Genomic DNA, 25025 nt, shown 5'->3' with positions numbered 1-25025 from the left:
ACCATCCTACATATATGTTTCCCAGATTTCAATAGCGTTTTTGCAGAGTGAGTGAGTGTTAAACATGATACAATGCAGCAGTTGTGGAGTATTCTTGGTCTTGTGGGCAGGAGTGGTGTGGGCTCTTTCATAGGTTGTGTTGCAGGAGAAGTGGCAGTGCCGGCAGGTGAAGGGTCCTTTGGTGGAGTGTGAGGAGGAGGAGACAAAGCTATTGTTTCGGTCTCCGGGGTCCAGGAGTTCCTTGGCGGTGAACCACTGGGTGGCAGGAGGGCCAGGGGCAATGGAGCTGGGTGTTGTGCAACCAGCGGTGTGGTGGCAGCATGCCGGCTGGGTGTGTCCGCTGCGTGGCAGTGTGGTGGCCTCCATTAGTGATTCTGATGGGTTGTCCTAGTGGAACTGGGTGCCAGGCAAGATCAGGAACAGGCAGTGCGTGGACTGAGGCAGTTTACAGCACACTGGCAAGGGGAGTCGCAGGTAGGTGCAGAGGGAGCGGCAAAGCAGGGGGTGGCGGCGCAGGTGGAGCAACAGCACAGGGACAGGTTCAGCAGGCAGGGGGAGCGGCAGTGCAGGGACAGCAGGCAGGACAGGGAGAGCAAGCAGTGCAGCGGCAGGGGAAGGGGCAGCGGCAGTGCAGGGAATAGGGACTGCAGGCAGCGCATGAGCAGGGGAAGCAGCAGCGCAGAGAACAGGGACAGCAGGCAGTGCACTGGAAGCGGCAGCAGAAGGTGGCAGCAGCACAGGTACAGGGACAGCAGGCAGCATGGGGGGGGATCGGTGGCGCAGGGGGAGCAGCAGCACAGTGACAGTAGGGAGTGGCAGCGTAGGGGAACAGGTAATGTACACAGCGCAGGGGGAGGAGGAGCGGCAGGGAAGGGAACAGGGACAGCAGACAACAGAGGGGCAAGGGGAGCTGCAGCGTAGGGACCACAACCAGCGCAGTGGAAGTGCAGGGACAGCAGGCAGCGCAGGAACAGGGTACAGTTAAGCTGGGGGTCAGGCAAAAGAGTGTTGACCCACCCTCCGCTGGGCACTGGCTGGCAAAGATAATAATATTAATAATAATAATAATAATAATAATAAAGGAATTTATAAAGCGCATGGTTACGCCATCTTGGCGTGTGCCCGCGCTACGGCGAGAGAGGTAGTAGCAGCCCAAACTACGTTACCAGGCGTCCACGTGATTAACCTAAAAACAGATAGGTTTTAAGCGCCTTCCTAAACTTAACTTCAGAAGTTTCCGTACGGAGTTTTATGGTTTAAATCTTTTATTGAGTTTTCAATAGGAACAAAACACAGGTACCGTGAATGAACTGTCATGTAATGCCAAATCAGATGCAGTGCAAAATAGGTCTTCAGATAGAGTGCAGAATTCAGCCAAACATTCATAGGGGTTACCTGGAATACCCCCCAACTGAATAACCCCCTCCTCCCCCCACCCTCCCCCCTTTGTCCACGAACTAAAAAGGTATCTGTCATAGGACTAAAAAGCCGAACCAGTGGTCTGTACTTCAGTGAGTGGGTTTCGATTTGCGCTTGGGCGCCGTCTTGTCTGGGATGGGTGTGTCGGCCAACCTAAGGAGGCGCAAGTACCTCGGACAGCTTAGTTCGCGGTACTCAGTGGTGAGTAGTGTCAAAAAGGGCCGCCATAGCTCTGGCAATTCCTCCCCCCGACTCACCTGCACCAGCAACAATTTCTCCATTTCTAGCACCTTCCATAGCCTGTGCAACCAGCCCGTGATCGGGGGGGCCTGCGGTGTCCTCCAGTGCGCTAGGATATTTTGTGTGGCTGCTCCTAGAGCTATAGCAATGAGGCGACCTCTCCGGGACTTCAAGGGGTACATCAGGGCGTTGGGTAGCCCTAGCAAAATGTAGGCTGGGAATCGGAGGAGTTGCGTGTCTAGGTGGTTATGTATGTCGTCCAATATCGCAGCCCAATACCCCTGGAGGCGGTTGCAGCTCCACAGTAGGTGTTCTAATGTGCCAAATTCCCTGCATCCCCTCCAGCACTGGTCGCTAATGAGTGGGTCGAACTGGTGGAGACGCGCTGGTGTATGGTACCAATAGGTGGCAACCTTAGTTAGGGTTTCTGTCAGCCCTGCGTGTTATGCGGAGTGTCGTGCTCTGTGATAGATGCCATTCCACTCTTTGCGTGTGAGGGACCTCCCCAACTCCCGCTCCCACCTAGCTCTGCCTCTGCCAGCGTTATACGTGTAAATGTTTGTCCGGAGGAGGTGCTGGTATAGGTCTGAGGTCAACTTCTTCTCGGAGGTGCGGGTGACCAGCCACTTTTCGTAGGGAGTAAGGAGCCGCTGTGCGCCGGGTTTGATTTCAGGTTGGAGCACCCAGTGGCGGACCTGCAGGTACGGCAATCGATCCTCTTCCGTAATGCCATACTCCTCTTTTACTTGCTGAAAGGAGAGTATACCGTTTAGATTAAACAGGTGACCTATGGCTTTGCACGGGGAACGACGCCATGCGACGAAGGCTTTCGGGTTAAGACCCGGCGTAAAGTCGGGGTTGGCGAATATTGGGGTCATGGGGGAGGGGAATTAGGTCAGGTCATGTTTGGTGTTAACCCGGTCCCACACCTCCATGACAGTGCCCGTAATCAGAGACGCATAAAGGTTCGGTGGACGGTGCCGCCTCGGAAGGAAGGGCACTCCCTGTAGCGGCATCCCCGCCACTGCCTGGTCCTGAAAAAGCCAATGTTTGCTCGCCTCTAACTGATGCCATTCCACCAATGTCTTAAGCTGTGTGGCGTAAAAGTAAAGTTGGATATCCGGTACCCCCACTCCCCTGTGTTCCGGTGGAAGAATAGCGATATCATGTTTGAAGCGCGGCCGGCGGCCCTGCCAGATGAAGCGCGCAAGCTCAGACTGCGTTTGCTGAATCCAGTTTTTCGGTGGGCGGAGGGGAAGGGTCTGGAACAGATATAGTATCTGTGGCAGAAGAGTCATTTTAATAGTGGCTATCCTCCCCAGCCAAGAGAGTTCCCCCCGAAGTTGCGTGCGTAACCTGGCATAGTTGGCCTCTGCAGTGGCTGGGAGGGTGGGGCCCAGGAGGATCCCCAGATAGGGTACTGTGGCTTCTGACCACTGAATATCAAATTCCTCCAGAGCGTCGGGCAGTACCTCCGTTGGCAGGGAGACATTGAGGGTGATGGATTTATCAGAGTTTATCTTGAACCCGGACGCGATCGCCCGTCCGGAGTTTTGAAGGGAGGGGATGAGCCAGCCCTTGGCCCGGTCGTCACCCATGAGTGTCCGGCGATGTGGAAATTGGCGTCCTGCTGTAAGGCTGGAGGGGCAGGAACCAAAAAAAACAGGAAGAACCAGTCCGGGCTCTCCTCTAAGTGGTGGAGGCTAAAGGGAGGTGTAGTTCTGGAAGGTGGTTCAGGAAGTGTCGGGAAGCTTGGCCCACATGTGTACCTGTAACCTCACACAAACATACTGGAGCTGATACAACAGAGCACAAAAAGAGGTAGTACACTAAACTCTTTTAAAAAGCTAATTTGCGGGACAATATTTTTGCTTGTGGTACATTGACTTAAAATGTGTTTGTAGAACGTGAGATGTGACATACGTGGCAGAGCTTCGTCCACTCAGCTGCGCATGCCTGCACTCTGGCTCTTTTAGTTGGGTACACTAAAGTATCTTGATGGGAAATGTCAGACTCACACCCCCCTAACATTATTGCCTAAAATGAAACCTGCATACAGCTTGCTTCCTTGTGTTTGTGACTGGCAGTCAGATGTGTTCAGCGATGATTAACGAAGAGTTGTACAGTGCCACTAATGTACCAATATATTCCCCTCCAACAGATTAGGAGCTACCAGTTGTGAAGTTTGATTAGTTAAGCTAAAGTAAATGTTACAAAAAAGGCCACATGAATCATGCGCCAGGGGGCGTGGCTTGGGCGCCGATGGCGATGGTCGCCTGAGAGCTCGGCTCCGGGACTGAGCCCGTGATTATCCTGTAAATCGGAGGCTGCGGGGCACCCCAGACCCCGCATCCTGCTGAACGGACCGACGAAGACCTGCCAGGGCCCCTGGCGGGGCTCGGACGAGTGGTGATCCGGCGTAAAACCGAAGTTTGCGGAGTTGCGGAGTGCGACCCAACATGGCGCCCGGACTTCATTGTCCCCCTGGCCGGATCCACTGAATTGGAGGAGCATCGCGGGCGGCGTCTCGTCCCCGACTTTGCAATCCCCTGCTGATCTGTGCATTAGTTATCGGTCAGATCGGACTTTCTACAACGAGAATGCACTCGGTTGGGTGACTGGGCGGATGCCCACGTTATAGTGGATCCCGTGAGCGGACGTCCTGTGAACCAGGCGGTGGCCCAACTCACGACACCGCACCTAGCTACGTTCTCCTGGCCAGTCCACTTCCATGGGAGGCGCGACACTCTGGCGCCACAAATCATCCGGTGGAGCTGGGGACCCTCACCCGGGTCTTTAGCGGCTGTGCGGGCCTGCCCGACTTGGCGGCGGTTGTCTCCGCCCTCTCCTCGGTGCCCTCGGACGCAGTGGCAGTGGCGCGAGCCGAAGTGGAGAAGCTCCCACAGGCCCTGGAGAAGGAGGTCTCCGATACTCGATTTGAGGTCCAGTGACCGGGAGGGTCGTGGTCGACATTTGCAGACGCCTGCTCCGGGACCATCGCGGAGAGCCCCCGGCGACATGGGGAAACCTAGAGGAGCCAAGGGGACTACCCCAACCGCCTCAGACTCGGAGACCCAGGACAAGGAGGAACATGGGGACCCAAAGAGTTCTGGTGGTGCATCGATGCAACAGCAGTTCGACCGCGTCCTGGAGGCGATAGCGACCACGCGATCGGCCCTCCAACAGGACATTGCCCAGGTGGCGACGAGCCTAGGTCTCCTCAGAGCGGACCACGGCAAACTTTCGGACCGGGTCAAGGAAGTGGAGAGCTCGGTGAAAACCCTGGAGCCGGCGCAGCGAACCTTGGCTGCGACTATGAAGGACGCCTTATCACGGATTGAGACCCTAGAGCAGAGAGCGGAGGATGCAGAAGGCCGCAACAGGAGGAACAACATCCGTGTGGTGGGCCTTCCGGAAAAGATCGAGGATGGCGACATGGTGGCATACTTGGAGGCCTGGCTCCGGGACACGGTGGCCCCGGAGGGGCTATCCTCCTTCTACACCTTGGAGCGTGCCCACAGAGTCCCGGCGCGGCCACCGCAACAGGGACGTGCCCCGAGACCAGTGGTGGCGCGGTTATTGCACTTTCGGGACAGAGACTTAATCCTCAATGCCGCCAGACATAATGGTCCATTCAAAGTGGCGAACAGTCAGGTGAACATCTTCCCGGATTACACCTACGAAACTCAACGCAGGCGTTTCTCCTTCCTGGCGGACAAGCGAGAGCTCAGGAGCGAGGGCATCCAGTACTCGCTCCTTTATCCTGCAAGGCTCCGCATCATTGTCGATGACAAGACTCAATTCTTCGACACCCCGGAGGATGTCTGTGCCTGGCTCGAGCTTTACAGAGCAGGGAAAGATGGCTTCGGCTCCTCATCCCAACAGGCAGAGGAGCCGGAACAGAGACGGCGATCCAGGAGGATTAGGAATCGCCGAGGCCGCTCGGGGGGCCCTCAACTGCAGAGACGTCGACGGAGCGGAGGGGAGTGCTGGAGGTGTTATCTGAGTTATCTGGCGCACGGGACGAGGCCATTGAAGAGGAAGCAGACCCGGGTGACGAGGGGGCACCATCGGACTCAGAGGACTCAGTGACTGATAGCGCCCATACACCGGTGATCACTCCGAAATCGGTGGAAGACCTTCTGGATGGACAAGGGTAACGGGGTGTGCTACCTCATTTTGGGAGGGGGCCCGGCAGGGGGGAGGCGGTTGCCGTCAATTGATGCTAACAACGAGGGCGAGGAGGGTGGGTTGCCCCTGTTTCTGCCCCGAGGGTTGTTGGCACTGTTTTGGGCTTGTGTTAGTCCTGGTAGCCTGAGCGTCGAGGGCCCACTGCCTCCGCCCGGCCCGCTCCTGGCCCTTAAGGCCTTCCTACGGTGGCGACCGCAGGACTAGTAGGGGTTATTGGGTTGTTGGAGGGCGAGGTTTGGATGGGATCTGGATGGTACGGTTTGGGTCCTGTTCTGGGGAGGGTGGGTGGGGAATTGGTTCGTTCTTGGGTTGTTTGGTTTTGGTTGGGGACAATGGCCGCCATCAGTGCTGGGATGAATGCTGTCCTTTTCTTGTGGGGACCCGGAAGGGGGGACTGTGTGAGAACAATATGGGACAATGGCTGATGTTGCTACCTTGAAATGTGTTACTTGGAATGTGAGGGGGCTTCATACTATGTCCAGGCGCCACAAAGTTCACGCTTATTTAGTGCGTAGGGGGGTGCAAATGGCGCTGCTGCAGGAAACTCATCTGAACAAGGCGGAAGGGGCGGGGCTACAGCGTAGATGGAGGGGGCAGGTCTTTTACACATCGTACTCCGCGTATGCCAGAGGGGCGCTAATATGGGTTAGAGCTGGGGTCCCCTTCCAGGTCACGAAAACAGTGATAGATCCGGAGGGGCGTTACGTAGCCATTTCGGGCACTTTAGGAGGGAGGGACTTGAACGTTTGCTGTGTGTACACTCCTAATATAGACCAGACTGCCTTCCTTTCCAGGTTATCGGGCTCGTTGGCCCACTTCTTCTCCGGGCCCCTTCTGCTCGGGGGAGACTTCAACTCAGTAGTGGACGTAGACACTGACCGCTCGCATCCACCCCTTCCCGATTCTCCGGTTCGTCGCACGGCTAAGGGTCGTAAGGATTGGCAGACCCACTGGGGTCTGACTGATATCTGGAGGGCGCACCACCCCTCATCTAGGGATTATTCATACTTCTCGAGTCTCCATGAGTTGCATGTCAGACTGGATGGCTTTCTTGGCTCGCCCGAACTGGTTTCTGCAGCGGTCCGATCTGAGTACTTGTCCAGAACCATTTCAGACCATAACCCCCTCCTGCTGGACCTTCGCTGGTTCCCCGGGACGCCGGCGGTGCCCACCTGGAAGTTGCGACCCGAGATTCTCGAGGACAGTGTTTTCAGGGCGGACCTGGGGGATAAGGTATCGGAATATTTTGCGTCCAACGGCGGCACCGCGAGTACACGAGCTTTAGAGTGGGACGCTTTTAAGGTAGTGGTGAGGGGTTACTGTATTTCTAAGAAGGTGGGCATTAGGCGAGTTATCCTAGCTGACCTAGATGCAGCGGACCGGAAACTCCGCGAGCTGGAAATTCGCCGCCCCGGGCGCCCGGAATTACAGACACATACGGCGGAGGCGAGAGAGAAGGTGGCGGCGGAGGTCGAACGGCTTCGCTGTTTTGACTACAAGGCCTATACGGTCGGTCCATCGCGGAGGGGGACAGATCGAGCGCGTTGCTAGCATGGTTGGCTAACCCTACGCGCCAGTCATCATTGACGACCAGTATGCGTAAGGCAGACGGAACCGAGGTACACACTCAACCGGAGATTCTCAGCTGCTTCCGGCATTATTACGAACGTTTATACCGCAGTCGCTCCGCACGAGACCCTGACCGGCTCGATAATTATCTATACCCACTGGAGCTCCGAACAGTAGAACAAGAAGTGGCGAAAGCCCTGGGGTCCGATATTGAATTGGGGGAGATCCGCGGTGCCATTAAACGGATGGCGAGAAATAAGACCCCGGGCCTGGACGGCCTACCCGTGGAGTTTTATGCAGCTTATGCTGACCTCCTAGCCCCTAGGTTATTGGTGGTCTACAGGGAGGCGAAGAGGCTGGGGCGACTCCCGAGCTCGATGTGTGAAGCGTTGGTGGTTCCTCTCCTTAAACCGGGTCGGGACTCGTCCGACCCGGGGTCTTACCGTCCCTTATCGATGCGGACGGTGGACTATAAAATACTGAGCAGTATCTTGGCCTCGAGGCTGCTGGGACACATGAGTTCCCTGGTGCATGAGGACCAAGCCGGTTTTATCCCAAGGGGTAATACGACTATGAACATTCGCAGGCTGTTCCGTTTGCTAGGGGAACCGTTTGTAGATGCCCCGTCCCCGGTTGTCTTATCGGTGGACCTAGAGAAGGCTTTTGATAGCCTGGAGTGGGACTACCTCTGCACGGTGCTGCGGAGATTCGGCCTCGGTGAGGGCTTTATCAGATAGACCGCGGTTCTCTATGCCTCTGCAACGGCCAGGGTCCGGGCGGGACCACTGATTTCCTCACAATATCCGGTAGAACGAGGCACGAGGCAGGGGTGTTCGTTGTCCCCACTTCTCTTTGCGCTGGCGGTGGAACCACTCGCGCTGCATCTTCGTTCGGGAGCCCACTATATGGGCCTGTGGACGCCTTCGGGCCCACAATACGTTTCGCTGTATGCAGACGACCTGTTGCTCTTCCTAGAGGACCCGCTCGACGCTTTACACGGAGCAGCGATGGCGCTCACGGAGTTTGGGGAGGTTTCGGGCCTCCGGGTGAATTGGTCCAAGACCTGCCTTTTCCCGGTTCGTAAAGGTGCCCCCACCCCTACTTTAGATAGGGAGATTAGATGGGAACCCGACTGCTTTAAGTACCTGGGGGTGTTCGTCTATCACGACCCATCCGACCTCCTGGATGGGAACATTGCCCGCAGCACTCGAGCACTTCGAGGCTGCATGGACTTTTGGGCCACGCTGCCGCTCTCGGTGGCGGGACGGATCGCCCTGCTTAAAATGGTGGCGCTTCCCCGACTATTGTATTATTTCCGGACGCTACTGATCTGGATCCCACCGGCCACGTTTCGACTATTGCGTTCTATGATGGTCGGATTCATTTGGGGCTCGGGCCGCCGGCGGGTGGCCCTCAAAACTCTGATGAGGCCGAAAGATGAGGGGGGGCTCGCGGTGCCGGACTTTGAAAAGTATTATCTAGCGGCGCAGCTCCAGACCTTCACTCAGGAGATCGCCCGGGAATTCCGGGGCCCGGAAGACAGAAGGGGGACGGGCATGGCCAGGCATGTTCTCTCCTTCATAGCGCTGCGACAACGTTTGGCCCTGCGGGATTTATCGCTGGAGGAGCGGACTGTCCGCCTGTGCTGGAATCGGGCTCACGCCCGCGGCCATCTGAGAACACCGTATGCACCCGAAATACCATTGGGGATGCTGACGGCCCTCCCCCATGGAGGTGATTGGTCACGATTGGTGGCCTGGGAGGACGCCGGCTTACAGCTAGTTGGGGATCTGTATGAGGACGGGGCGCTCTTGCCCTTCCGGGATCTTATTGACCGCTTCGAGATCCCCCGTGGTGACTTTCTGTTGCACTCGGCCATTGTCCGAGCGATCCAGGCGCACTGGAAGAGCGGGCAGGAGGAACCCGCCTTGTCTCCGGTGTGCCAATACGTGATGATGTCTGCGGGCACGGTGAAGGCGGTCACTTGCCTTTACGGTAGATTGATCAACGAAGGGTTGGCTCCCCTCACTACTCTGAGAAACCGCTGGGAGGAGGACATTGGCAGGGAGATCCCGGAGACGACCTGGTCCCAGTTGGTGCGGCGAGCCTGGAAGGGCACACGCCACGCCCGTTTTCAGCTGGTCCACTATTACGTTCTCCATAGAGCATATCTAACCCCAGTGAAAATTAAGCGATATTTTGCCACGAATTCGGCGGAATGCCCTAGGTGCCCAGCTCAGGAGGCGGACCTCCTACACATGTTATGGGCGTGCCCGGGATTGTCGTCATACTGGGTGGAAGTGGAGAAGACCCTGGAGGAGGTGACGGGGAGATCCTTGTCATTTGATGCGGCAGTGGGGCTCCTACACTGGTTCCCTCATACCCCCAAGAATAAGATTTCCAGCAAATTTATCGACCTAGGGCTCCTCCTTGCTAAGCGAGAGGTGACCAGGAACTGGAAGGCACGAGTTGGTCCGACAGGAAGCAGATGGCACAGCGAGCTCTTGAAGTGGGCGGCGGGGGAGAGCACACTAAGATACCAACTAGCTTGGAGGCAGCGTAATGAGAAGGCGCAGGAGGCAGCGTTGGAGTGGGAAATGCTAGTGCAGGCCCTCAGGGATTATTGCGCCCCCAGCGACTCTGAAGGTGAAGAAGCGACTCGCCCCGCGTCCCGATAAACATTTGCACTGTAGTCCTGTTGCTTCCCCCGTGGGTCCCATGGCAGATCCTGTTGCGGTTGCTCCCAGGCGCTGATGGCGGGGTTGGGTGGGGTTTCCTTTGGTTAGTAGTATTTTGAGGGAGGGGGTTTTTTGTTTTTCTTCTGTTGGGTTTCTAGGCTTGTTTGGAAAAGCAGATGACGGACAGTGGATCATCCGGACCAGCTCAGGCATCCTGCTGAGCCCCCATTGAATTTCGCCGCCCGACCCCAGGGTTGTGGGCCGGATGGCTGTGTACGGCACATACGGTGTGGGGACAGAGGGTTGTATTCCGCTGATATTGCTTGTGATATAATGCTGGTCGATTTTGTAACGATTTACTAATTCCTGCAATAAAAATATATTTAAAAAAAAATTTACAAAAAATGAATCATGCGCCAGGAGAGGGCTAAATTATGCAGCAGGGTTGACTAAGTTTTGACAAAAAAAGATACAAGCAAACTATGTGGCGTAATTCGACACATTTTCTGACAGTATCACTTCATTATTTTGCCATTTTTACACTTGTTAATGCTGTCTGGACACAGGTTGCGCCTCATTAGTACCAGTTTAACACCTAAACATAGAAATAAGCAACAGAAAGGTAACCAGTCCACCTTTGAAAAGGCCTTTCACTGTGCTGCAACACGTACTGCTGCATTTTTTGTAACTTTTGAAGCGTTTGTGCTAGAAACAAAGTTGGTTTGCTGTTAAAATCTGTAGATTATGTAGTAGGTTATGGATTATATGGAAAAAGTGGGAGAACCATAATTATATGAAAAATGCTGCGGCCGCACAATCGCATAATTCAAGTGGCCCTGGTTATAAATAAGTCTATTGGTATAAATGTATTGGTATCAATATAGTGCAAACCTACCTAATGAGCAAAAGAGCGTTGTGCACAATGTGGGTGTTGGGAGATAATCAAGATAATTTATATCAAGGGTAAATTACATTACACGCATTTACAGTTCTTTTTTATGGCTCAAGTTCAAGTTTTTTTTATTTGATATAGACCTTGGCTGAGGTCAACAAACATACAAACACGATTTTAAAACATTTAGCTGACAACTCATATCATCAACTTTAAACACTTATGATGCAGAATCCATTCATCATAGCTTTTTAAAACGATTTTAGCTCAAGTCTGTTTAAGAGTTTATGCCACTTTAAAACACAAAATATTTGTGTTCGTCTAGAGGTTTTTTTTTCAAAATGTACATAGCCCTTGAGTAAAAATACAACTGGGTCTGTTATGAATTGGTCATAAAATCGGCTTTTGATGTTTAGGAGTTTAAAAACATCAGCATCATCAACTTTAAAACAGCTTTAAGAAAATCTTTTAAAATGTATACAGTTGGCAACAAACACATTTGTCCGGTGCTAATTTACAGAGAGCATGTAGGAGGATGGATATCTTACTATGGTTACCCCAGATTTTTTGCCTGTGTCTAGCTGGTTTTCGACTTAGTTGGCCTGGGATACTGCTAATCAGGACCCCAGGCTATCTGCTCTCACTGTAAAATGGACTCCATGTACTCTAGGTACATCTCCATTTGGTATTTGGGTCACCTTATCAGCCCCTGTATAGTGTGCCATAGGCAGCCAGGGCATAGGTGCATCCAAGGCCTACCAGGGGCTGCAGCATATTTTTTTCCACCCCTGGCTGGCCTTCCAATTTGACACAACTGTCTGATCACTCAGCTGGGGCAAGGTGGTGTAATCACCCCTTGCTTAGGTATAGTATTCCTATATCTACCTTTACATGTAGACACATATGCACCTATAAGTCACTCCTATGGCAGGCCTTAACAATCCTAAAGGCAGAGTGCTTGGTTTTATGTGAGATGGTGCTCTAGCATGAGCTGAGCCTGTCTGCAGCTTTCGGAACCATGTCCTAATAGCTGTTCTATGATATTGCCATACCATATACTCTTAAGTGCATTATGAACCTCGCGGTTAAATGCTATCTTTGGTTTGGCTTTATCGAAATATGTCGTGTAAGGTGTCATACGCTTTGGAATACTACCCCCTCGCCAGTCCTGGCGACGGGAGTAGCATTCCACCCTTCTAGAGGGAGAAGACATGTTACTTTCCTTAAACGCGGTTAAAACTAACCAGAGCCTCATCATCACAAAATGGATGCTGCTGCCACAGACACAAGTCTGTCCTCCTGCTGCTGACCGAAACTCCAGCAGGGGAGGCCTGGACAAAAGGTTTCCTGTCACAGGGAGGTGTTAGCACCACCCCAGACAGGAGATAGTGGATTGGGGCAGGGAGGGCTGAATGAAACTAGACACTGCCTGGGGCACACAAGGTGTCCCATGCATAGCCCAGTTCAAACTGGTGCTGGGGCACTCCAGCCCCAGCTCTGGTGCAAAACTGGACAAAGGGAAAAGGGTGTAACCACCCCCTTCCTGGGCCCCACCCATAGGAGGGACCTAGCAGGTAATCCAGCCCCTTGATTTGGAATAAAGGTAGGAGCTGCGTCCTAAGACATCAGATTATCCTGACTGAAACTTTGAAACAGAACTCTGGACCTTCTACCATCTACTTTACAAGAAGATACTGAAGAATCTCCCTTGTGGCCAAGGAGTGGCCATCCAGTGCAAACAGGTACCATCAAGCGCTCAACGACTTGCTTTGTCCGACGCTCCCGCCGGAGCCCGACGACAGAGCCTGACAAGACCCGGACTTCCAGACTTCCTTCAGCCCGATCCCCAGCCACAGCAAAGCTGAGACCCGTGGAGGCGACGTGTAACGTGGGACCGGCCATCTTGAAAAGACTGCGAGACGCTTCCTGTGCAGCCCCCGAAGAACCCTCGAAGCTGTGCATTGGGGATTGAGAAGCCCCAGCCCGAGCATCAACTGCACCGAAGCTCACCCCTCCACACTCACCGAGTGCTGCGTGGGGCCCTTTTGCATTTTCCTGCTCGACGCGTCTGTCCGGTCACTTGCCCGTTGGCTAGTGCCTCTGTGACGACGAACCTTTGAATTTTCAACGCTGGTCTGGTTGCTCAAGACTGGCCCTTGCTTCCCTGCGAAGGAGAAGCCCTCTTCAGTTCATGCGTGGGTTGCCTTTGCCAAGGCTTGTTGACTCCAATCCGGAAGCCGACACTGCTGACAGCGAGAGCCTTCGTGGGTGAGTCCGTGCCCAGCTCCTGGTCATCGTCGATGCCCCCTGGTCCAAGTGGCAGCAGAGACCAGCTTCGCGACAACCACCTGATTGCGCCCGACATCGCCTGGTTCCTTCCTGGTCACTGGCTAGTGACCCAGACTCTGTCCCCTCTGCTTTCAGGTACTCTACATCTTCGATCCACCCTTGGATCCAACCGGACTTCTCTCTCCTGGTCGCCTGCAGCATCTTTTCTCCAAGGCTCCATAGAACTCCACGGTGAAACCCGACACACTGACACCTATGCATCCGCTTCCTGTGGGTGAGGTAACGCAAGCACTACGGTGCTTCTGTAGAGATTTACATCCCTAGTGTCCTAGTTTTAAGTGGTTAAGTTCTAGTCCAGTTGGAAGACTTCCAAAACAGTAACTTTCTAACTTTTACGCACCATTAACTTCTATTGGTGCACGCGTGCGCATTTAGACACTGCACCCGCATCCTGTGGGCCTCCCGCGTCCTAACTGCTGTTAGTCCAGTGTAGCCCAAGCGATTTCCAAGGCCCTAGGCCTTACCATTGTTCGTGACGTGGTTCTTATACCACTATTTTAGTATATGGTTTTAAGGGCCACCAGGGCCTATCCATATTTGTGCAACTTTTGTATGTTATATAAGTTCCTTTGTTTAACGCTTGTGCTTCTGCCCTCATAAAGAGTACAGAGGATTATTCTAGTAATAAATACATATATTTTTATAATATATAACTTGTGTGGTGTCCTTTCATTTGGTATTAAAAGGATTGCATTTGGTAAAACAGCTGGCTTCACATGCCCTCTTAAGTTTAGCCTAAGACTGCTTTTGTCCATGCTACCCCTAGGATAGCTGGTCTATAAAGTTGACTTACAACCAATCACCATGAGGGTCGTTTGGACTGGTGCACGGTGCTCACTAGAATAGTGAACATCACATACCAGGCCAACTTTTCACAGAGTAATTAAGCTTTGTGCAAAAGGAACATTGTATCGAATTCTAATAGGCCTTATATACCTATCTTTTATTAGGCCCAGGAAGATTAAGTGCTCTGTTCAGAATCACACAATGTTGTTAACCAGTACTCTAATAAACATAATGTATAAAATGAACACATATATTTGCGTTTGGGGAGGGACACTTCGGATGTTACACAGGCAGAGGTGTCACATACAGCAGAGATGCCAAGAGACATATGTCATAAAAAAATCCAATAATAGGAAAGACACAGTTGTCACTGGGGAGAGGTATCCCGGTACAGTGAGGGCCATAATTATATAACTCAAAAGATATCTGCCATTCTTTTAAAGTTCGTCGTGCTTTCTTAGCATTACCTTCAGACACCTGAATGTGCATGCGTTTGCTACATAAAATGTTTCTATAAATGCTCTACAAACGGTCTACGATAAATAGAATAACAAATAACAAAAATATAACTTACCATGAGATCCTTCACTCGGTTACTTAGCTGATCTATAAATAGAATCGGAAGATAATGCACAGACTTCCCCAATTGTATCCTGTCAAACATAAGCAAGCATAGTTAACATTTAAAGAATACCAAACCATTTATGTAAAGATACATAATTATTATATTGACATATTAAATTATAATTTGCAATGCAGAAACGCATTGTACTTCTAAGCCACACTCTACAATACTAAATGGTTGTCACTTCAAAATTCTTCTTTTCACCATTTATCTTCAGTAATGGGAATGATGTATGCTCTACGGGTCCATGTGTGTTTATAAGCATAAATATAATGTAAAAAACAAGGACCCCCTGATCGGAATTGTCAGTTCCTAGGACAGGGATATAAGATGTATGTAAATAACAGCACAATTCTAACAAGCAAGAGAGAAGGTTATTGGTAAAAAGAGATGCTAACAAATTTATTCAGATTTAAAAAACTTAGTTCCATTTAATAAGTATTCATATAAAAAACACATATATTACAAACATTATTTAATGTTACATAAGAAATGACAAGGACCAAAAAGACATAATTTGTACAATTAGCATAAAAAATATAATCACAAAAGAATCTTTTTACAAGAAACAACAAGTGGCAAATAATACTTAATATTAATAATAAAGCATAAGCCTTAAATTATTTTAACAAACGTTGTATATATTCTTTTGCTGGAATAAGAGATTCCCCGCCTTTATAACTACCGTTCTAGGTGTCCAAATCACCACTTTCCACTGAGTCGTCTATGTCGTTCGTCCACCTGTCCCAAATTGGTCACATACAGGCAGAGGCATTATTTTATAGATGTTGCCTTGTTTGGGGTTGCCTCAGTTCAGTTTTCGAGGGCGGGGTCTTCCTTTATTGTATACAGAACCAATGGCGAAAGGGTGCTTAAAAGGCCCGTTATGCGACGTGTTTTCATTAAACCGGGGTACTACGTAGGGATCCCCAATTTGCCCACTTTTTTTTTACCTTGATGGTTGAGCCCTAAGCGTGCTGGGTGATAAAAGATGCAGTGTCGAGTCAGGTCTGCCATAGACGGGTGGAAGGTTCAATGTGTATGGTGAATACTCGGCATACCATATAACCTGAGAGAAATCCACTGTTCCACTGCTTAGGAAATCCCCTATGGGTTTCAAGTACTTAGGAATATAGATTACCAGGGACGGAAACTAAAGTTACAAACACAATGTGAAAGGGCGCCTGGATAGATTTAGGGCAGACGTGGAGCATTGGTACTTGTTCCTATGCATGTACTAAGCAGCGTTGTTCTCTTCAAAATGATGTCCATGCCCAGAGTCATTATGTGCCCTACAAAACAAAAATTATTTGTTTGACGGCGAGAGCTGATACGAGCAGGGAGCAGGGACAATCAGACTCACCAGGCGGGAACTGCTATCAGCGCTACTGTCTCCGCTCTCCCTCCGCCGCAGCACCCTTGACATCCTCATTGCTGCCGCCGAGTGGGGGAGAGCGAGGGGGACTCCAAACCACAACTCCCAAGAGCCCCTGCGACCGGAAGTCGCATACCGGGATATCGCACCAGGAGGCGCATAAAATCGCGCACTATTCCCCGCGTCGACCGGGCCCCCCCTCTTTGCCTATCTATTGTATACCACTCTTCTCACACAGATATCCTGTATGTATGCTTTACTTTAATTATATTATATAAGCTGATACCTGTTGAACATACATTGATAAGCAATATGTCTACGAGGGGTAGTAGAAGCAAAACAGCTGCGGGAGGAGCGCAGATAATTGGTCCTCTGGTCAACTTTATAACAAGGGCGAACGAAGCTATAGACCAAGGCATCATCCTCCTTGAACGCAGAGTCTCCCAAGATCTACAATTAGCCAGACGTTCATCCTTGGGACTCTTTGCTTTAGCTAGAACCCCAGCGCAAACCCAGGACCCCGGTTCTCTAGCAGATGACCGGCTAGAAACACTTAGTATGCAAAACATAGTCGATCTGTCTGCGTCACAACTTTTATCAGACTCTCAACTAAGTCTGGCATTAGAAAGGTCACCTGAACTAGTCATTAATCTCACGCCAGACAAAGTAAGAAATAGGCAGTCAAGGGGAAGGCGGGAGGGCGCTATACAGAAGCAAAAGAAACAAGCAAAGGTGCCAATGGTTAAAGAGAAGTGTGCACCAAAGAAAAAGCCAAGTAAAGCAAAAGTCTATCATCCAAAAAATGGCAATGGGAATAATAAACCAATCCCAGATGTGACAAATGTGGTTTTGGACACAGAAAGTGCAGAGGTTTTGGCCACGCGGGGGGAAACATGTAATCGTTGTGAAGCAACTAGCAATTTGTTAGTAAAAATAGGGGAGCTTTTTAATACCTACTTTTCCCCAATAGAGACTAGACTCTCAAACATAGAAAAACAACTGGCCTAGCTGAGTGTCCCCTCCAAAAATACTCTTAAGAATATTCAGAATACATCTAACCCCGGGGCTACCTTAGCTGGTGGGACAAAACCTAGAAACAACAATTTGGTAGATCCAGCTGTTAAGAAGACGACGGTACAAGTGTTGAACACAAATGTAATATCAAAGACACCAGCAGCCCAAGCTAACAAAACCTTAGTTACACCGGCAAACCATTCTGTACCTTCTGCACCCACTAGACAAACAGATAACCTACCTAAGACCACCCCAACGCCCCCAGATAAGGATCAGAAGAGGGGAGAAAAAGAGCATAGACGTATAGTTAATCTCCCTCCAGAAGCAAGTCCGCTAGTAGTGGTTATGATTGGGGTTCCAGAGTGGCTGACCATATTGTTGAAACCAGTTGGTCTTTAAAGAACAAAGTGCAATATTGGCTCAATGCCAACCGCCCTCTACCTCCATAATGCTCAAGTAGGACTTTAACAGTGCGTAGAGTCCCCTGGATAGGAAAAGAGCGTAAAACTACCCAGGGTGACTGCGTCATAATCAATTTTGAGGACCCTCGTACTGTAGATTATATATGCTCCTGGAGTACACAAGGTTGTTACAAACATATAGAAACTAAACGACTCTCCTTCTATCCCCCTAGGAGTCGTGCTTGACCAGGTCATGACAGGAACTAGAGTAGAATGGGTTACCGAGACTGGGAAGAAGATTGGGGAAATTGGGGAGGGAACATGGGAAGAGATGGAGCATTTGTGGATAATTTTATAGGGGTTCCGACCGCAAATAGATACAGCTGTTTAGAGATGGTTGACTGACTGACAGCAATCATCAATCCCCATAAAGACCAGGAAGGGTCTAGAAAGTCTGATAGTAGAGATAATCAGATGTCTAATAGCCACCCGCTGCCCAATCCGAATGAAAGGGAAGCAAACGTAATAGTATCTCCCACAGAGGGATTCCCTTCACCCACACGGACAAACAATAGAAAGGAGACGATTGCAGCAATTATATGCAGCGGCGAGGGTGAGGATAGTTCGCTACTTGAAAAAAGATCTCTAAACGTGGGGACCACAATTGATGAGGATATTGGAAAAGCCTGCCCTAATATATCAACTAAATCTGACCTTGCGATCCTTAGTTGGAACGTCGCAGGGCTGGAATCGAGACTATCCGACCCAGACTGGTTAAAGATTCTATCCGATAAAGATATAATTATGTTCCAGGAAACATGGGCCACCACCAACCTGCATATAGCGGGTTTTCACTGCAATAGTATAATTGCAATTAAACCTGATTTTGGCAGACCTATGGGCGGGTTATTAATTGGTATTAGGATAACTGCAGGTGGTAGTATTAAGGTAATACCTACCAAAAGTCCAAACATCCAGATCATTGAATATAAAAGAAAGATCCTCTTTTATGTGATTAATTTTTATAATAACGATTTTTATTCAATCCCAAACAAAAATTTGACTGAACTTTCTAAAATCTTGTCTGACATCCCTGAGTCACCAGACCAAAGTATGGGCAAAAGGATTATCCTAGCTGGGGACTTTAATGCTAAAATTTCTAACTTGGAACTACTCGGGACAAATACCCGAAGCGACCGAGCTGCAAAAAGGGGCCTAGAACTGGATTTGCTCATTCGTGAACACATGCTAACTAATATTATGGATGTAAGCCCTACCCCTACAAGTAATTATGTTCCAACATTCAGAGGCAGAGATTACTCCACAACTGTTGATTATATTTTTATGTCACCTGAGCTTATTGATGGCCTCATAGTGGCTAAGGTTATTGAGACTGCCTTTGGGGATCATAATGCCCTGGTGGCAAACATTAGACTAGGGTCCTCGCCAGTGTTTACAAGCACTGTGGGGGCCAGAGACATAACCCCCGCCACAAACAACTTAAGACTGAAATGGAGGGGGGTGGATAGTGGCAGCATAATCAACCAGGTCACAACTAAACACCAAAACTTAATAGATTCATGCACACTATCTGATGGGAACCATCTAAGGATAATCTCAGATTTTACTAACCTGTGTACAGTTATAAAAACACTCTTAACTGTTCCCAACCGAAGAAGAAATACGGACCCTAAGTGGTTCGATAACAACTGTTCAGCTGCAAATAGGGCTTTGCGTAAGGCCCTGAATGCTAAGCCCAGATGCCAAACTGAGGTTAGAGAGGCAAGAAAGAAGTACAAATCTGTAATAGGGGAACTTAAGGCAATTATCTTGTCAGAACGTTGGGAGGAGCTATCAGACTCAGCATCAGGGGAAAAAGGTACGATCTTCTGGGCTGCAGTAAAAAATATGCGTAACATGGGAACCCAAATGTCAGTAATAAGCTGTACCATCTCCAGCTGCCAGTGGGAAGACCATTTCTCTAAAGTGTACGCAACACCCCCAAATAGTAGTAATAACTATGCACCAGGCGAATTATGCTCCTTAGAGATCAGCCTAGGAGAGGTGATCGCGGGTATTAAACAAAGCCTTGGTAATAAAGCCCCCGGGCCAGATGGCCTTCCAATAGACATTATCAAAGGGAAACCTGAACTTTGGGCACCCATCTTGAAAAATGTCTTTAATAGTCTGCCATTAGTGCCAATACCTGATACATGGTCCACAAGTATAATAGTGCCCATATATAAAAAAGGAGAAAGAACAGACCCAACAAATTATAGACCCATTTCGCTTCAGGACAATACCCTTAAAATTCTGAGGCGAGTACTATACAACAGAATAAATGATTGGGTAGATGAAACAGGGATCTTAGATTCCTGTCAAATGGGGTTCAGAAGCGGGGTTGGAACGACCGAGCAGTGCCTAAATCTAAATTTAGTAATTGGTAAATATACCATTGCTCGGCGGTACCAATCTACTTAGCGTTTATGGACTTATCGTCCGCATTCAACCTAGTAAATAGGTCCAAATTGTGGTCCATTCTCCTAGACTATGGTTTAGATGAGCCCCTTGTACATTTTCTTGCCTACTTGCACACTGACACAAAGGCACAAGTAAGGATCGGGATGGCGGGGGAAGTGTCAGGGCACATAAAGGTAGAAAGAGGAGTAAGGCAGGGGTGCGTTTTAGCACCCCTGTTATTCATTATCTATATCAATGGACTAAACAAATCTCTAAAATTGGCAACTACAGATGTCCCAAAAATAAGGGGGGGGGATTGCTACTGACTCTGATTTATGCAGATGATGCGGTGCTCATGGGCCTTACCCCAAATGCTTTACGCAGTTTGGTAAAAGATTTTGCACAATACATGGATAAACTTGATCTTAAAGTAAATTTAAAAAAATCTTTAATCATGTCTTGTGGCCCGGGGAAGAGACAACTAAGTTTTATTTCGGTGGGATTTGATAAACTCAATTCCACTAATACTTTTCCCTACCTAGGAATGGTTTTTGCTGCGAACGGCTCGTGGAGTGGACATTTGGTCCACGCCACGAGCAAGTTCTCAAAATCCATTAATGCTATTCTTAGCCTTCCACGGCCTAAGAAAGTAGGTGCCACAAAAGCAATTGAAATTTTTTTTAAATTACAATGCGTGCCAGTAGCAACTTACGGGGCAGAGATCTGGGGTCTGGGCAAAACACTGAGTATCCAGACCGAGGAAAACCGCTTCTGTAGAAAAATTCTCGGAGCACCCATCTCCTCTTCAGAATATATTTGTCACTGTGAATTGAACTTGCACTATATATCAGATTTTATTGCATCTAGACCGGCCATGTTTTGGCTTGCTATCTGGAAGAATAACCTGGCCAGCCTAACCCATGATATTATAAGAGACTGTCTTAATTGCGAAAAAGGGATGTCTATCCCCTGGCTCTCTGGAGTCTTTAATAAACTGAGTAGTGTAGGTAAAGAACATCTTTTACTTGATCCTAGCAAGGTTGAGCCCAAAGACAAACATAATCTAAAGTCTGCACTGTATGCACTTTATAGTAAAGATAGACTGGCGAGGGAGCTAACTAAACCAACAATCCAGGTTTATGTGAATAAAGATCTGTATATACAATCAATTCCATTGTACCTTACGCTGCCAATGACAAACTGGGAAAGATCTCTACTTTTTCGTTTAAGGGCAGGCACTGTTAGATTTTTATTATGTTTCCCACTAGGTTATTCTTCCTTAAGAACTGGAAATAAATTGTGCCTATGTGATGATATGAGCGTACAAAATGATTTACATTTTTTCTTTTTTTGTAAATTTTACCAAAAATATTTCAAATGGATCCTAGCACCGTATTTTAAGAAGCACAGACCACTTTCTTTGGAGGAATCCCATCTGATGCTGTTAACTTTGAATAATGATGAACTGATATTCCGCACTAGCACTTTAAGAGTTATTACTCATGTACGGAAAACAATGGAGCACCCTTAGAAAATTTTTGAACTGTTGCTGCTAATTAATTTGTAATTTATAATGTGCTGTTTTTAAATGTATTTGAAATCATGGTCATTTTATTCATTGGGATTGTATTTTGTATTGCTTTTATGAATTTGCAAAAATTCGAATAAAGATTTTGATTCGATTCGATCTTCCCAGGTGGAGCTAAAGACTGCAATATCATCAAGATAAGCTGCACAGTAGTCATCCAGACCTGAGAGGACTTGGTTCACCAACCTTTTGAATGTGGCAGGTGCATTCTTCAGACCAAAGGGCATTACCACAAATTGATAATGTCCTCCTGGGGTTGAAAATGCTGTTTTGGCTTTTACATCATCAGCTAGCCTGATCTGCTAGTAGCCAGCTGTCAAGTCAAATGTGCTCAAAAACTTGGCAGAAGCCAATCTGTCAATGAGCTCATCTGCCCTTGGTATTGGGTGGGCATCTGTCCTAGTGACAGCATTGAGTCCTCTGTAGTCCACACAAAACCTCATCTCTCTCTTAGGGTGTGAGGTTTAGGCACAAGGACTACTGGACTGGCCCAGGGGCTCTCCGAGGGCTCAATAACTCCCAAATCCAACATCTTTTGGACCATTGTCCTGATACAGTCCCTGACATCATCAGGATGCTTGTAGATTTTACTCTTCACAGGCAGACTGTCACCAGTGTCCACCTCATGGGTGCACCAGTTTGTCTGACTTGGAGTCAGTGAAAACATGTCTGCAGGACCGGAGAACTTGTCTGCAGTCCTGCTGCTGTTGATCAGTGAGGCTGCCTGCCAAGGCTACACCATCAACTGACCCATCGTAAGGTTTCTGAGAAAGCAGGTCTGGGAGAGGGTCACTCTCCTCCTCCTGTCCCTCATCTGTAGCCATGAGCAAGCCCATGTCTGCCCTGTCAACATATGCCTTCAACCTGTTGACATGAAGCACCCTGTGGGGGCTCCTGGGAGTTCCAAAAGCCAACCAAGTAGGTTTCCTCTCCCTTTTGCTCAACAATAGTGTGGGGTCCAGACCATTTGTCTTGGAGTGCTGCTGGGGCCACTGGCTCCAACACCCACACTTTCTGTCCTGGCTGGTAAACAGTCAGCACAGCCTTTTGGTCATGCCAGGCTTTTTGGAGTTCTGGCTAGCCTCAAGGTTTTGGATGCCTTTTCCATGTACTCGGTGTGAGAAGTTGGCCTGGTATATGATGTTCACTATTCTAGTGAGCACCTTGCACCAGTCCAATCAACCCTTATGGTGATGGTTATAAAGTCAACCTTATAGACCAGCTATCCTAGTGGTAGCATGGACAAAGCAGTGTTAGGCTAAACTCAAGAGGGCATGTGAAGCCAGCCGTTTTACCATATGTAACCCTTTAATACCAAATGAAAGGAAACCACACAGGTTATATATAATATATATATATATGTATTTATTACTAACACAACCCTCTGAACTCTTTATGAGGTCAGAGGCACAAGCACATAACAAGATACTCCATTATCATACAATAAGTTGCACAAAATACAGTAGGGCCCTAGGGGCACGTAAAACCATATACTAAAATAGTGGTATAAGGACCACGTCACAAACGAAGGATGGGCCTAGGGCATCGCTGGGGCTACGCTGTACTACCCAAGGATAGGAAGCAGGAGACCCACGGGAGGCGTGTGCAGTGTCTTAACACACACGCAAGTTACCATAGAGTTAGAATGGGAACGAAAGAAATGGAGTTCTTTTAGGACACTTCCGGATGGACTAGGAGAAAGCTACTGAAAACTAGGACACTAGGATAGTCAATACCCACAGGAGGACCGGAGTACTTGCGTTACCTCACCCACAGGAAGCGGGTGCATAAATGTCAAAGTGTGTCGGGTTTCGTCGCTGAATCCTATGGAGCCTTGGAGAAAGATGCTGCAGGTGACCAGGAGATAAGTGTCCGGTTGGATCCAAGGGCGGATCGAAGATGAAGAGTACCTGAAAGCAGAGGGGATGGAGTCTGGGTCACTAGCCAGTGACCAGGAAGGAACCAGGAAGGAACCAGGCGATGTCGCGAAGCGATCAGGTGATGTCGTGAAGCTTCACTCTGCAGCCACGTGGACCAGGAGGCGTCGACGACGACCAGGAGCTAGATTCGGACTGTCCCACGAAGGATCTCGCTGTTGGCGGCGTCTGCTTCCGGATTGGAGTCAACAGGCCTTGGCAAATGCAACCCACGCAGGAATCGAACATTCGCTTCGGGATAGACAGGCAAGGTCTATGGGGCTTCTCCTTTGCAGGGAAGCAGGGGCCCCCCTGGAGCAACCAGGCAGGCGGTTCAGATTCGAAGGTTCGTCATCACAGAGGCCACTAGGCAACGGGCAAGTAACAGGACAGACGCGTCGAGCAGGAAAATGCAGAAGGGCCCCACGCAGAACTCGTGGAGTGTGGAGGGCTGATCTTCGGTGCAGATGATGCTCGGGGCTGGGGCTTCTCAATCCCCAATGCACAACTTAGAGGGCGCCTCAGAAGCTGCACAAGTAGCAAGGAGCAGGTTTTTCAAGATGGCTGGTCCCACGTCTCTCGTCGCCTCCAAGGGTCTCAGCTTTGCAGGGACTGTGGATCGGGGTCAAAGAAGTCTGGAAGTCTGGCTCTTGTCGGACTCTGTGCTCGGGCTACGGCAGGAGCGTCGACAAAGTAAACCGCAGATTGCTGGATGGTGCCTGCAGGTACAGGGTGGTCACTCCTTGACCACAAGGGAGATTCTTCAGTCTTCTAGTTGCAGTAGAATGTCGAAGGTCCAGAGTTTGGTTACAAGTTTCAGTTCAGGATACCTCTAAAGTCTCTTGACTCAGCTCCTACCTATATACTAATCTGAGGGCCTGGATTACCTGCTAGGTCCCTCCTATGGGTGGGACCAGGGAAGGGGGTGGCTACACCCCTTTCCCTTTGTCCAGTTTCGTGCCAGAGCTGGGGCTGGAGTGCCCCAGCAACTGGTTTGAACCAGGCTATGCATGGGACACCTTTGTGTGCCCCAGGCAGTGTCTCATTTCATTCAGCCCTCCCTGCCCCTATACACTATGGCCTGTCTGGGGTGGTGCTAGCACCTCCCAAGACAGGAAACCTATTGTCCAAGCCTCACTCGCTGGAAAGACTCCCAGCAGCAGGAGGTCAGACTTGTGCCTGTGGCAGCAGCATCCATTTTGTGATGCTGAGGCTCTGGTTAACTTTAACCGTGATTAACAGGAACAACTTGTCTTCTCCCTCTAGAAGGGCGGAATGCTACCCCCGTCGCCAGAACTGGCGAGGGGGTAGTATTCCAAAGCGTATGACACCTTACACAACATTTTTTGATAAAGCCAAACCAAAGTTAGCATTCAACCGCAAGGATTATAATGCACTTAAGAGTATATGGTATGGCTATATCATAGAACAGCTATAAGGACATGGGTCTGAAAGCTGCAGACAGGCTCAGCTCATGCTAGAGCACCATCTCACATAAAACCAAGCACTCTGCCTTCAGGAT

General features: G+C 49.5%; 1 protein-coding gene across 4 annotated transcripts in view; it reads right to left on the bottom strand.

Annotated features, from left to right (window-relative positions):
* The window catches only part of CLPTM1L (CLPTM1 like), a 2174700-nt gene that overhangs the window by 1714944 nt on the left and 434731 nt on the right, over window positions 1-25025 (bottom strand). For all 4 annotated transcript variants that reach the window (XM_086965311.1, XM_086965312.1, XM_086965310.1 and 1 more), the window contains one exon: window positions 14699-14777. In XM_086965311.1, the coding sequence (XP_086821437.1) occupies window positions 14699-14777 (79 nt within the window). The remainder of the gene's footprint in view (window positions 1-14698; window positions 14778-25025) is intronic.

This window comes from Lissotriton vulgaris, chromosome 4_1 (genome assembly GCF_964263255.1).
Source record: "Lissotriton vulgaris chromosome 4_1, aLisVul1.2, whole genome shotgun sequence".
NCBI classification, from domain to species: Eukaryota; Metazoa; Chordata; class Amphibia; order Caudata; family Salamandridae; genus Lissotriton; species Lissotriton vulgaris.
The sequence above is the reverse complement of the archived record's forward strand: the minus strand, read 5'-3'. Positions and strand labels throughout refer to the sequence as shown.